At 40.9% G+C, this 14632-nt stretch overlaps 1 protein-coding gene across 1 annotated transcript in view; it reads right to left on the reverse strand.

Annotated features, from left to right (window-relative positions):
• Positions 1-14632, reverse strand: part of CSPP1 (centrosome and spindle pole associated protein 1) — a 118618-nt gene that overhangs the window by 53263 nt on the left and 50723 nt on the right. Inside the window, exons 12-15 of the mRNA XM_040994721.1 lie at positions 14187-14244; positions 12392-12600; positions 10320-10441; positions 9822-9900 (exon numbers count right to left, since the gene is read on the reverse strand). Coding sequence (XP_040850655.1) covers positions 9822-9900; positions 10320-10441; positions 12392-12600; positions 14187-14244 — 468 coding nt within the window. The remainder of the gene's footprint in view (positions 1-9821; positions 9901-10319; positions 10442-12391; positions 12601-14186; positions 14245-14632) is intronic.

Consider the following 14632-nt stretch of genomic DNA (forward strand, 5'->3'; position numbering starts at 1 on the left):
ACAGATTTTAATTCATTCAATCGTCAGCAAAAATCCTTTGCATTGACCTTATTAGCCAATTAACAGATAAGGAAATTAATAAATTTGCTTCAAGATAATGAGCAATAACACCAGGATTCAAATCAAGGCAATCTGGCTGAAAACTCCATACTTGTGACACATTCTACTACATCTAATCCATCCCTATTTCACAATAATTCTAATTTTAAACAAAGTATTCTTCTACTGTATGGCAAGGCCCAGTTCTAGAATTCTTGAGTTTTGAGTACAGGGGAAAGGTAGAGAAACACAGGCAGAGGTGGAGAAGAAAGGAAATGGAAAAGGAGGGGAAAATAAGAGAATAGGAAGAGGAGGAGGAGAGAGGGAAGGGAAAGACCAAGTGGGGAGGGGAAGGAATCAAACAGGAACAAAGGGTGTAACACCTGAAAAGAAGTGTGTCAGGAGCTACACCACCACCTACGATGACGGCATCCCCTGTCAGAAAAGTAGCTCAATTATCCATTATCCAGCCCTGATGATGTGCCTAGTAGAAAGGAGGCAGAAGATGGCTCAAGTACAGGAGCCTCCTAATCTACAAGCAATGGATGCAAATCTAGGCTCTTGACTTCATCCTGGACCACCTCCAGCCCCAGCCATTGGGGCCATACAGAGTGAACCACAAGATACAGGATCTCTCTTTTCTTCTAACTCTCCCTTTCAAATAAATAAATCTTTAAACAAAAAGGAAGAAAAATTCTCTAGGGAGACTCAATGGTACATCTGAGCAGGCAAAAGAAGCAATCAGCTAAGTTGAATAAAGTAAACTGAAGTGAACACCTCCTCAGAGATCTTGTGGGACACCACAAATACATCAACATATGGGAAAGGAAAGTCTCAGGAGAAAACAGAAAAGGATGTAAAAAACATTTGAAAAAACCATACAAAGAAGTTTCTCAAATACAGTGAGAGATATTACACATTAAGTTTTCAAACTACAACTCAGAAAAGCTCAAAGAATCCACACTTCCACACATTACAGACACTGTTAAGAGAGTCCAAGAAAATCATCACTCAGCATATAAATGGAATCCTTGAGGTGATTAAAGCAATTTAATGCAAAACTGTAAGGGTAATAGCCTAGGAAGCAGTGGCAGAACATAATAAAAGCACTGAAAGAAAAGGATTATCAAAATGCAGAGGGCACTGAGTCCAGCAACCTAGACACTTATGTTCCAAAGACACCTGGATCTGATTATCACCTCTGGCTACTGACTCTAACTTCCTGCTGAACAAGACCCTAGGAGACAGTGCTGACACCTGAGTTTCTGTCACACAAGGGGCAGAACTGAATTGCAATCCAACTCTTCAACGCACAAACTGCAGACATTTAAGGAATAAAACAGCAATTAAGAGCTCTCTGGATCTCAATCTCTATCAACAAGTAAACAAATAATTTTTAACTCAAAAATGTCGAAGAAATTCTGTATCAGCTAAAATTATTCCTCAAAAGTAAAAAAGAAATTAAGATACTATTACATAAGAAATCACCAGTAACAAATTTTTTTGCATGAAATACTACAAAAAAAACCCCTTACATTTAAATGAAAGAACATCTGATAATAACTGGAATGAATACAAATAAATAAAGTGCACCAAAAAAGGTAATTATGTGGATAAATATAAGTATCTGCTTAAAAAGATAATTACTATGATAAATATCAGCATCAAGGCAAAGAGCAATGACATTAGCATACTGGGAGAAAGCTTATACATTACCAAAATCAGTTTGGTATTAACCCATCATCCTAAATATAGAATACTGATATGACCAAAATTTTATAATATATCACTTATGATAACTTTGAAATAAATGTCACTGAAATAAAGATATAAAAACTGGGATCTAACATACTAACCTAAAATCAATTATTTTCAACTAAGGAATTAACTTTTTTAAAAGATTTATTTATTTTTAGTGGAAAGGCAGACATAGAGAGAGAAGGAGAGACAGAGACAAAGATCTTCCGTCCACTGATTCATTCCCCAAGCAGCTGGACCAGCTGGAGCTGAGCTAGCTGATCCAAAGCCAGGAGTTTCTTCCAGGTCTTCCTTACAGGTGCAGGGTCCTAAGGCTTTGGGCCATCTCTCACTGCTTTCCCAGGCTACAAACAGGAATTGAGATGGGATGTGAAGTAGTCAAGTCACTAACAGGCATCCATATGAGATACCACCATGTGCGAGAACAGAATTTAGCCACTGAGCCACTGTGCCTGTCCTTAAGGAATTAATTTTAAACTGCAAGGAAGCCTGAAATTTCTAGGAAAACAAAGGAATTAAAATGCAATGTTATTAAACATTTAACAAAAAGAGCAGCAGTATAGGAGGACAGAAAGAAAAAAAAGACATAAATCAGAAAAAAATAATAGTAGGCACACATAAATCTTTAACAGGAATTACATTAAATATAAAACAAAAACAAAGGCTGGCAGAACAGATTTTTTTAAAAATTAGAAATTAAAAAAGATCACCGCTTTCCATCTACACACAGACAGCCTTTAGATTCAAAGCACAAATACACTGAGGATATTATGGGAAATTATACATTACACAAACAGTAACTAAAGATAACCAGAACATCATCATTTATACCAGAAAAACACAATGAGACAAAAATTAGGGGCTGTCATGGGTGGTATCGATTAAACAACTGCCTGAAATGCTAGCATCCCATGTGGTTGCTGGTTCAAATTCTGGCTTCTTCACTTCAAAACCAACAACCTACTAATACATGCACCTGGGAAAGCAGATGACGCCTCAAGTGCTTCAGATGGTGGCTTTGGCCCGGCCACCCCAGGCCCTTATGGCCATCTGGGGAGTGCCTCAAACATTCTCATTCATATTCATTCATTCATTCATTCATTCATTCATCCTCCTTCCCCCTCCCCTCTTCTCCCCTCCCCCCCTCTCCTCCTTCCCTCCCTCTCCCTCCCCACCCTCTCCCTCCTTCTCTCTTCCTCACACAGCCTGCCTGGGCTCCGGGGGCTGCTCCCTTCAGGTGAGTACACCGAGGCAGGGAGGTCTCCGTGACTGGGCAGGTCCGGGACCAACCGCCACCTTCATTGGGCAGTGAATGGGATTGGGGAGGGGCGTGACCTTGGGCCTGGGAGTTTAAACTTCAGGCTGCTGGTGGGTCTCAGGACGGGGCAGCTCACACCTGGATCCCAGACACAGCCACCATGTGCACATGGTGAGATGTCCCCAGGCAGGCAGTGCGCCATTTGGTGCCAGGCTACACCTGCTGGCCGCCCGGCTGGGGAGCTCTGGGGTTTTGGTTCTTTGAGTCACTGCTTAGTTAGCTCCAGGTTAAACCCATTGTGTTTCTAGGACGTGAAGCATTCGTAAAGATTTCCATTGACAGTAACTCTTCCTTTGAAAAACTTGTTATCACTACCAAATACCAGTCCATGCAAAAACTATGGCTCAGCGCTTGTCCTGCAGAATTATATCATGTTACCTGATTTGATGATGGATCAGGAGAAGGGTCACATTAAGCAAGCCATTACATTAACTAGCACTCAAGAACCATAACCGGGCCCGGCGCCATGGCGCCAGTGGTTAAAGGTCCTCGCCTTGCACGCCCGGGATCCCATATGGGTGCCAGTTCCATCCCAGCAGCCCCGTTTCCCTTCCAGCTCCCTGCCTGTGGCCCGGGAAAGCAGTGGAGGACGGCCCAAAGCTTTGGGAACCTGCACCCACGTGGGAGATCCAGAAGAGGCTCCTGGCTTTGGATCGGCATAGTATCGGCCCGTTGCGCTCACTTGGGGAGTGAATCATCGGACGGAAGATCTTCCTCCCTGTCTCTCCTCTCTGTATATCCGCCTTTCCAATGAAAAAAAAATAATAAAAATAAATCTTTAAAAAAAAAAAAAAAGAACCATAACCAGGGGTAAATTCTGTGAGGGATTGTGGGCCACAATCTGTGAAAATCTAGCCCCACTGGTTAGCTCAACAGTTGGGGTGGTGATGGACTAAGCTAGGTATGACCAAGGAGCCTGCCATCAATCACAGGTAAAGGAACCCCAAATACTCTGGACTGGTCAAAGAGCAGCACCCGATTGTGCATCCCGATTAGGGTGTGGGGTAGGCCGGGCTGCAACGTTCACCAGCTCATACAAGCCCAAATGGAAGGCCAGACTGTGCCGGGCATTGGCCTAAACCCAATGGCATGTATGAGAACTGGGTCTGGGAGTGGATTAAGTGGAGGATCTTGGGAAACTCCCCTGGCGAGTCATAGCTCCCGCTGGTGAACATGTGGTCCAGACCTGGGGGTCAGATAAGCTGGACAAAGTAGCTCCAACAGCTGGCAAATGTGTTAACTGCTAATGGAACAGGGTAGATCAGGCAGGACTAAGCAAACCCTAGCCCACAAGCAAAACTAGAGACCAGGACGGAGCACAGGTCATGCCTAGCTAGGCCCTTGCACCTACTGGTCTGCATGAGCCAGGAACACTAAGCCACGGTGTCTAAGGCAGAGCTCAGGACAGGTGAGGGGCTGAGCCAAGCTGAGTCAGAGCAATCACTGGCATGCGCGTGTTCTACGGCTGGGAACAGGCCTGGTTGGGGAGTTAAGGGGACAACACTAGCTGGGTTGAGGTTCCCACCAAGGGGCGTGTGGCCTGGAATGGGGGCGGCGTTCTGATCTGGAAACGGTTGTAGTCTCCCTTGGCACAAATGTGGACTAGGATTGGATGCACCGAGCCAGGCCAGACACCAACACCCTCTAGTGTCCTGGAGGACCAGGGCAGATGTGAGAAGGATTAGGCAAGGTCACACACCCCTACTGGCCATGTATGAGCCATATGTGGGTATGGACAAACCATGGCTGGACTGAAACATCCAACAGCAAGGAACAGTTTGGGTTGAAGGCCAGTCAGGAAAAGCCACTGTTCCTGTTAAGACAGGAGGTGGGCTGAGTAGGGCTGGCTCATGGACCCACTGGTAAGCGTGAAACCTGGCATTGGGAGAGGTTCTGATGGAGGAGCATGGGCAACTCCTCTGGCAGGACACAGACCCGGCATGTAAGCGCAAGAAACATGATAGAAAACAGCCCAGAACGGGCCATGGAAAGTTATCCATTGGCATACAATTGGCAGGGGTTGGGGGAAGACAAGGCTGAATCTGTCCACATCATCCACTGGCAAATCCAAGCACCAGAACAGTGTGCGTTGAGCCACTTTCAGTCACAACAAAGACTAGTGCACAATATAAAATGCCAAGGTGAGATAGCCTGTACCGGAAGGGACCGCAGTGCCCAACCAGCAAGCGTGAGAACCAGGAAGGAAGGGGGCAGAATTGGCAGGGAAATAAGGGAGGGTTCCTTTGCTGGACAGCTACTCCCGGTGGAGAGTGAGGGCTGGAATGGGGGAAGACCAGACTAAGCAGAGCTACCACACCTGTGCACCTCATGTGGACAAGATCAGGGAAAAGCCAGGCTGGGCTGATTATTCCTACCAGTGCAAACAAAATTAGAGTGCGTGAGGGTTGTTTGGGCTTAGCCACAGCATCAGCTGGAAGAAGCTGGCACTGGGGGCTAGTTCTGTCACAAGTCAAACCACAGAACTATCTGGAGAATGCACAGCCCGGGAGTGGGGGAGTGGGAGAGGCCTGGGAGGTAAATAGTTGGCTCCTCCCTCTTGGGTTACCACTTCCACCAGAGGGCATGAAAACTAGGACAGGGGCTGGGGTGGAATGGGGTGTGGGACAGACTGGATTACTGCTACACATACTGGCAAACTAGAGTAGGGGGGCGGGCCTGGTGGGAGTTATTGCGGGTCGCTCCAACTAGGCTGCAGCTCCCACTGGATTATGCAAGGGCCGAGTATATGCTGGGAAGAACTAGGCTGGACTGCAACACCCATCTGTTCCAGTGGAAGTCAGGGCTGAAAACAGAACCAACCCAGCAATTGCAACCACCAGCTGATCGGGTGATGGGACTGTGCTGGGGCCTGTGCTTGCCAGCACATACAAGAATCTGGTTTGAGCACACCTCAGACAAAGTTTCGTTGGAGATCTCCCTAATCGAAATGCTGGACTCAGAACTCTAACCAAGAAAAGAGAGAAGACAGAACAAGTCAACCAACCATCTCAGCTATGATGGACTATGTCAATCAGTGGATTCTTCAAGGACCTCATAGTGCTTGGAGTGGCAAGATTGGCAGCGATTCATAACTGTTGAAATATTGAAACCACTTGAGCAAGAACCTCAGAGCATACCCTACATCCGGGACCTGGGGAGGCTGGGAAGTTGGGTGGGCCTTCTCCCTTAATATCCCCCTTTAAACATGAAGAAAATAATATGGAAATAATAGTCTTACCCACTTTCCTGCAGCCCTTGAACCTTTTTACCCTAATTAACTATGTAAAGATTATCAAAATATTTTTAAAAATAAATTAAAAAAAATAATTTTTTAAAAAGTACAAAAATTAAGGTCAGCACTGTAACGCAGATTAAACCACTACCTGTGACATAGGCATCCCATATAAGCAACAGTTTCAGTCTCAGGTGCTCCATGTTCTATCCAGCTCCAAACGGATTCACTTGAGAAAGCAGTGGAAAACGATTCAAGTGCTTGGGTCCCTGTCACCAAGACTGGAGAACTAAATGGAGCCCCAGCCTTGCCACTGATGCTATTTGGGAAGTAAACCAGTAAATGAAATTTCTCCCTCTCTGTTAATTTTGCCTTTCAAACAAATATGTGGTGAAAAGACAAGCATTAGCATGTGAGGCAAAGAAAGATCCTTAATTTGTATCTACTTTATTTTAAAAGTAGAGAAACAGACAGGTTTCTCCTGTCAATTCACTCCCAAATACCCACAACAGTCAGGCCTGGGCTAGTGCAAAGTCAAGAGCTGGAAACTAAACAAGTATCCCACAGTACTGGAGCCAACACCTATTGCCTCTCAGTGAGAAACCAAAATCAACAGCAGAATTGAATCTAGGCCTTCCAAAATGGAATACAGGTATCCAAAGCACCATCTTTAAATAAAATGAAAAGCAGAATTACAAGGGGGTGGGGGAGAGAGAAGTCTTCCATGTGCTATTTCACTCCCCAAGTACCTGCAATGGCAAGGGGTTTCATTCAGACTTCCACATCGCTGTAGTGGTCCAAGTACTTGGGCCATCCTCTGATGCTTTCCCAGGAGCAATAGCAGGGAGCTGGACGCAAAGTGGAACATCTGGGACCCCAATCAGTGCTCCTATTGGATACCAGCACTGCAGGCCACAGCATAGCCCATTGTATCACAACACTGCCAAATATCCCCAAGTAGTATCTTAACTGTTGCATCAAATATCCACTCACCTAAAAAAATCTTTTAAACTGACAAAAAAAAATCACATTCGTAAGATGCAATAATTCTAAACACTAGTGCAAAGCCAGCATTGTGACGAACAGGGTTAAGCTGTGATGTGGGCAGCCCATATTATTTGGGGTGGTTTGGGTCCTGTTTGCTCTGACTCAAAACCAGCTTCCTGCCAATGTACCTAGAAAGACAGCTGAAGACAGCCAAACTGCTTAAGTTCCCAAGACCTATGCAAGAGGTAAGGTTAGAATTCCTGGCCCATGGCTTCAGTCAGGCCTAGACTTGGCTGTTATGGCTGTTTGGAAAACAAATGTGTCCATCTCTGCTTCTCTGCCTTTAAAAAAAAAAGAGTCGGGCCCAGCATGGTGGCTTTGAACACGTTGGGATCCTATACGGACACCGGTTCTAATCCCGGCAGCTCCACTTCCCATCCAGCTTGTGGCCTGGGAAAGCAGTCAAAGATGGCCCAAAGTCTTGAAAGCCTTGGGACCTTGCACCCACATGGGAGACCTGGAGGGGGTTCCTGGCTCCTGGCTTCAGATCAGCGCAGCTCCAGCCGTTACGGTCACTTGGGGGTGTGAATCAACAGACAGAAGATCTTCCTCTCTGTCTCTCCTCCTCTCTGTGTACCTGACTTTGCAATAAAAATAAATAAATCTTTTAAAAAAAAAAGAGTCAATGTTAGAAAAAGTGAATAAAAGACACCAAATAACAAATTCCTAAATTTTAGGAAGCAAAATCCAACAGAGAAAATACAGACAATTCAAAACTAACACTTGGAGATTTCAATAGCTTATTTCTAATAATAGAACTACCCACACAACAAGTAAACAAAGGAATCAAACAATGCTTTACAACTAGCTAGATCTGAAAAGGCACCAACAGAATAATACACACATCACAGAAAATATCCCTTCTCAAATGCAAACAAAAAAAAATAGGTCATGGTAGGACATGAAATATCTTCCAGTACTAAAATCATACCAAGAATGCTCTCCAACTGCAGCAGAATTATACCAAACATAAGTACCAGAAGGAAATCAGGGGAATAGACAATTACATGGAAATTTAATAATACACTCCAAAATAATCAACAGGTTATGAGGGATGAAAAAACATGGAAAATATTTTCAAATGAGAATGAATGTGAAAAGACAAAACAACAAATTTAAAAAATGAAACTTGATAGCCTAGCTGCTAAAGCCCTCGCCTTGCATATGCACATATCCCATATGGGCACCAGTGTGTGTCCTGGCTGCTCCACAACCTATCCAGCTCCCTGCTAATGGCCTGGGAAAGCAGTAAAGGACAGCCCAAAGCCTTGGGACCCTGTACTCATGGGGGAGACCCAGAACAGCTCCTGGATTTGAATCAGCTCAACAGCAGCCATTGCATTTTCTTGGGGAGTGGACCAGTAGTGGATGGAAGATCTTTGTCTCGCATTCTCTCTGTAAATTTGACTTTTCAATAAAAATTAATAAATCTTGAGCCTGGCGGCTTGGCCTAGCAGCTAAAGTCCTCACCTTGAGCGCCCCGGGATCCCATATGGGTGCCGGTTCTAATCCCAGCAGCTCCACTTCCCATCAAGCTCCCTTCTTATGGCCTGGGAAAGCAGTCAAGGACAACCCAAAGCCTTGGGACCCTGCACCTGTGTGGGATACCCAGAAGAAGTTCCTGGCTCCTGGCTTCAGATCGGCATAGCATGGGCCGTTGCGCTCACTTGGGGAGTGAATCAGACGGAAGATCTTCCTCTCTGTCTCTCCTCCTCTCTGTATATCTGACTTTCCAATAAATAAATAAATCTTTAAAAAAATTAATAAATCTTTTAAAAAGAAATGTTGTTAAAGCAGCACTGAGAAGAAATTTACAGTTGGAAATGCATATGCTAAAAACAAAAGATACCATATCAAAACTAGAGAAAAGTAGACTGAATCCAAAGTAACCAGAAAGGATAGAAATTTAAATAAGGCAGGTAACATGCTGCAAGAAGTTAAGCCTCTGCCTGCAATACCAGCATCTCATAGATGGACAGGTTCAAGTCCAGGCTACTCCATTTCCGATCATGGAAGACCAGGAAGCAGTTTCTGGTTCCCAGTTTTGGACTGGCCCAGCTCCAACTGTTGTAGACTTAAGATTGATCCCATTCCCAACTTCATCCTGGGCCAATACCAAACGCTGCACATTTGGAAAATGAAGCAGATGCGAATTCTTTTTCTCTGACCCTCAAGTCAATTAATAACTAAATAATTACCAAAAAAGATTAAGACAATAAATGGTGTTTCCCAAGGTATAAGGGAAAGGGAAAATGAGGAGTTACACCACTTAGTTTAATAGCTATAATTTCCATTCAGAAAATGAAAAGAATCCTGCAGATGGATACTGATACAGTTGTACATTAGGAATGCATTAAATATTACTGAACAGTATACTTGAAAATGATTAAGAAAATAAAAAACAAATTTTTTGAAGTAACAACTTACACAACAGGCTGTGCTACTTGCTGAGTGACAGGTGCACTAATATAAGCTGCAGGCTGTACTCCCATCATTCCTGAGCCATCTTAAAAGAAAACAAACATCTATTTCAGAGTAGCCACTTGATAACACTTTATCCCTAAAGAAAAAGATACATTACAAATATGCCATCTAAAACAAATTATTAATATTTCCCTGAGGTGAGAGTTAACACAAAATAATCCAAAAAAAATCCCACAATACTTATTTTTAAAATCCAAATGTGAAAGAAATAATTATGAATTATGAGCTTTTTCAATGAGTATTGGAAGCAACTATGTGGTGCATCAGCTTAAGTCCCAACTTGTGATTTGAAGGAAAATGGGATTAATATCACTAAACAATATATAACAACTGAATTAACCAAAGCTGTGCTTTCCTCATCTGTGTATTCTTACTTGCACAAAAAACCATTTTTCATCTTGAACCAGTTAAAAAAAGTTTTTGCCCCTATAGGTAACTCACAGTAAGCAAGACTGGGATCCAAAGTATTTCTGGCACCATAAAAATAGTAGGCATCATCATAAGGAGTTCTATAGCTAGTAGCCAAAGGGGGTATTAGAGGAGGTGGAGGCACAGGTGCAATCCTGTATCAAAAGAAAAACAAAAAAAAGACTTTTCAAATTTTGATGTAATTTTTAAATGAAGGTATTATTCTAAAAATATTACTTAAAATGCAGCCACTACACTAGAAAAAGCCCACCTTGTTCCACTCACTCATCAAAAATTATGACACAAAGAGCAAGTGCTAGAGTAAAAATTCACAATTTCATGTTTCATGTTTATGTAAGATAAAAACTAAGATTAACATTCAATCAATTAATATCAACTGCCTATGTCAATATCAAACAAGGACAGATCTGGTCTCTGTCCTTCAGGAGTAACATAGAAAGATAACCATTACAGCCAAATCAACAGCTACAGGCAAGCACATTTCAATCCCATCAGGGAGATGAGCAGCGCAGAGGAAGGTCTTTGAGAAGTAATGTTTGAGTCACCTTAGTAGAGCAAGCTAGAACAGGCAGAGGAAGTATAATCTAAGAAAAGGCACAGAGCTGGAAACCCCAAAAATAAACACAATACCATCTGGAGGAAACAGTGTGTTGTTGAACTACAAAATGCACTGCTATTTCAGAGGAAGTCAACCATTATGTGATTAAAACGATTTCAGTCTCAACAGTAAAACACTGCTGACAGAATCTTCAGTATTTCATGAATTTAAAACTTTTGAAAGCCTCTAATTCAGTGTTTCGTTACTGGTGAGTAGATACTTCTGTATTGCCACCAATGTATTATTTCCCAATGGTAAAAATGACAGATATTTCCTCAGAATACAAAATTTAGATGAACAAAAAGATGAAGAATTCTAGATTATAACTTTTGAACGTATCTTAACACACTCACCCCTGGCATCCACTACAACTGTGAAGAGCTAGAGACTAAAGTGCTCTTCAGTAGTGAATATTCTTGCACATTCACTATCACTTAAGGTGTGCAACCTCGCCAGCCTCACTTCAAACATACAACAAAGAAGTGAGTGATTGTACTAAGAGATATCATTAAATCTTAAATTTTATAGATTTATGATTTACTCCTAACTGTAAATATGGTAAAACATGTATTTTTCTTTCTTTCTTTCTTTTTAACAAATTAGGAAACTGAAGTTCAAGAAAGGTATGATTTTTTTCCCAAAATCCAGATGCTCAATCCAGTCGTTTCAGTTCCCGTGTAATCCAATGTCTTTATCACCATACAGAGTTCCATAATTCCACTCCTTCCAAGTCAAATTTGGAAGCTGTAAGACTAAACTAAGCTCCAGATAAACATCACTAGATACAGCTTCATGATTCGTTAGTAGTAAATAAAAGACCTACGTAGCCTAGAAGCAATCAATGAGCAAAACATCTGTACATGTAAATAAATTCCTATATTTAGTGCATTAGCAGTGAGACAAAAGTCAGCTCATATCCTACAAAGAAAAGTATAGCACAGGTGTAATGATGCTTATTTCCTATAGAAATTAAATGATTACAGTCATGCCTCTGTTACAGGTTGTATTGTCTTTCACACTTAATATTACAGGCAGCTGAGTTGCATACTCCCCAAGTAATCACAGAGAACAGAGATAAAGGAAAAAGAAGCTAAAACAAAACTACACTTACATAAGAGTCATATTAGAAACTTTTTTCTCCATAGGCTGAAAGAAGAATTCAATGTTTGCCAAGTGGAAATAACAAAGTTGAGACAGCTTTTGCATGTTAACAGATAGTACAAAGAAATGGCGTAAAACTAAGCATTAAAACGTACTCCATCAATTTAAAAATACTAAATCAGCTCTAAAACAAGAAGACTGTTACAAGGATTTCCTGCGTTTTTATAACAGCACAGACCAATAACAAAATCAAGTTTCAAGGCATTTATAAAGCTACTAATTGTTCAGAATACTTGAAACATATCTGCTTCAGCACATCCTTCTGAATATAAAACATAAAAATACCTTACCTAAGTCCCAAACACAAAACATTTTAAACAAGCACCTGGGAGGCACCATTTCACCAAGGGTGCTGCTGAGTCCACTGTACAAATCTTCATTTTGAGATGGAACAGCCTGAAGTGATGGGATGGGTGGGACAGACTGGGCAGATAAAGGAGGGAGAGGTGTCTGGAAAGCTACTCTAGGTCTTTCAGGAGGAATCATCTCTTCAAAGTGCCTTGGCGCCACACTAAACTGCTGTAGTCTATCAGGCTAAAACAAAGAAAATAAGTCTATTTGTTACATATAATCATAAATTTCAAGATAAAAGGGACCTCAAAAGACCATTTATTCTGGCAGGCACTTCAGAGAGGCACAGAGTAACAGAATTTCATACATCTAAGAATTTTTGAAAATCTAATTATTTTATAAATGGATAACTGAGATTCTCTAAGTATTCAAACCGCCTGAGGCCTCACTAATCAAAGATTATCATACAAAGAGGCAGGTATTTTAAATACAATATCCTATATTATACTACAATACTATACTAATTCTCTATTGAATAGCCACTTGTAATATTAAAATAGATAGAACGGGATCAGCAAATGCTGCCAGTAAATGTAATATCGTTTGCAGATCTCTCCACCACTACCTGACTCAGCCATAGCACTAAATAACAACAAGCATATGTATACCAATGCGCAGGGCTCTACTATAGAAAAATGTATTTACAAAAATAGGCAATAGGCCATAGTTTGTTAATCCCTATCCCAGAACATCACTTATATGCTTTCCTAAGATCTGCAAATCAACAGTAAAATTCACAGTAGCTGTCTGAAGCACAATCTCTTAATATTTACTTATTTACTCCCATGAATCAAACGGACATTCTTCAGAGGTTTCAATTCAAAGAAACATAAGTCTGTCACATTTTAAAATCGGACATAAAAATACATTACAAAACTCAAGATTTTAAAAGGAAGTTTTCATTACAAAAGCTATATGAAACACGTAACAAAAAAAATACATATAGCTTTAGAATTTAATTCTGTTCTGCCACAACTATCCTATCAAGATAGATTTCTGGGACTAATGAAAAATTTTTATTCCAGAAGCAATCAGAAACACAAAGGGAGTAATAATTGCACAGTAGCAAATGTTCTTAAATAAAATATTTGTGGAATATATAAACTGAGTGTAAATACATCAAAAGTTGCCTATCACTGAATAATTTTACGTTGTTTTGTTCTTTTTAAAGAAAGAACTTTGAATGAAATTAACCAGCTCAATCATCATTTAAGAATGAAACAAAAGTTGTCTCGGTAAATACTACAAATCCCACTACAGAATATACTGCACTAGAAGCAACAAACAGTAAACCTCCTCCTTACCTAACTGCATGATGTGATCCATTCCACTTAATGATGAGAATTGCAAAATTAAAAATAAGGTCATCTACTTTTAAAATAAAATGCTAAGATGCTTAAAGACTAGAATTAATGTTATCAATTTCTTCTAAAATCATTCTAACACAAATAGAACACACTCAAAGACATTAGCATCACTTATAAATTTAACTGAGATCATCTTCCCCTGGGAAAAATAGGACAAATTTAAACAACAAAAACAGGACAAAAAAATGGGACAAACTTAAGCAAAAATATGATAAATGACTGAAAAATAAAAAAGCATCTTGGGGATGTAATAGGAAAAAGACTTAAACTGTACAAGAATCTAACTGATGCTATCACAGCTCCCATCAGTAACATCTATTCTGACGCTGTCGCCAGCAGCCACCACAGGTGAGGCTTATCCGAATGCAAGGTTGAACACTGACAGACACCAACCACCCTTACCGACTTCTCAGGATCCTGTGCTCCAGAAGCAGCCACTCTGAGCTCTAAATCTTTTTCTCTGTAAACAAAGAAAGGAAGTAAAAAAAATTTAAATTTATGTATTAAAAAGTAACAATAAGAGCTATCAAAATTATCATCATCATCATCAATAAGAAAAAATCACAAACTATGTAAGGCATCTCCAAATATGATTAATTCCTCTAACTGATAAGGAAGATGTGAACAATATCAAAAAAAAAAAACAAATTTTCTAGCTTGATGCAAATTAAATTCATATTCATACCTAACCAATGCAGACTAAGAATCTCTAAACCAAAACCTGGAGGACTGAAGTAATGAAGTCCACAGAGACTAAATGAGGAAAATAAACTCTATTTTGTGAACCAAAGTCTCTTTTAGGGTACCTGCATATTTTCAGTTTAAAAAGGGTAGTGATTTAGATATAA

Source organism: Ochotona curzoniae, unplaced genomic scaffold (genome assembly GCF_017591425.1).
Source record: "Ochotona curzoniae isolate NIBS_2020 unplaced genomic scaffold, NIBS_Ocur_1.0 contig_1071, whole genome shotgun sequence".
Taxonomy (NCBI): Eukaryota; Metazoa; Chordata; class Mammalia; order Lagomorpha; family Ochotonidae; genus Ochotona; species Ochotona curzoniae.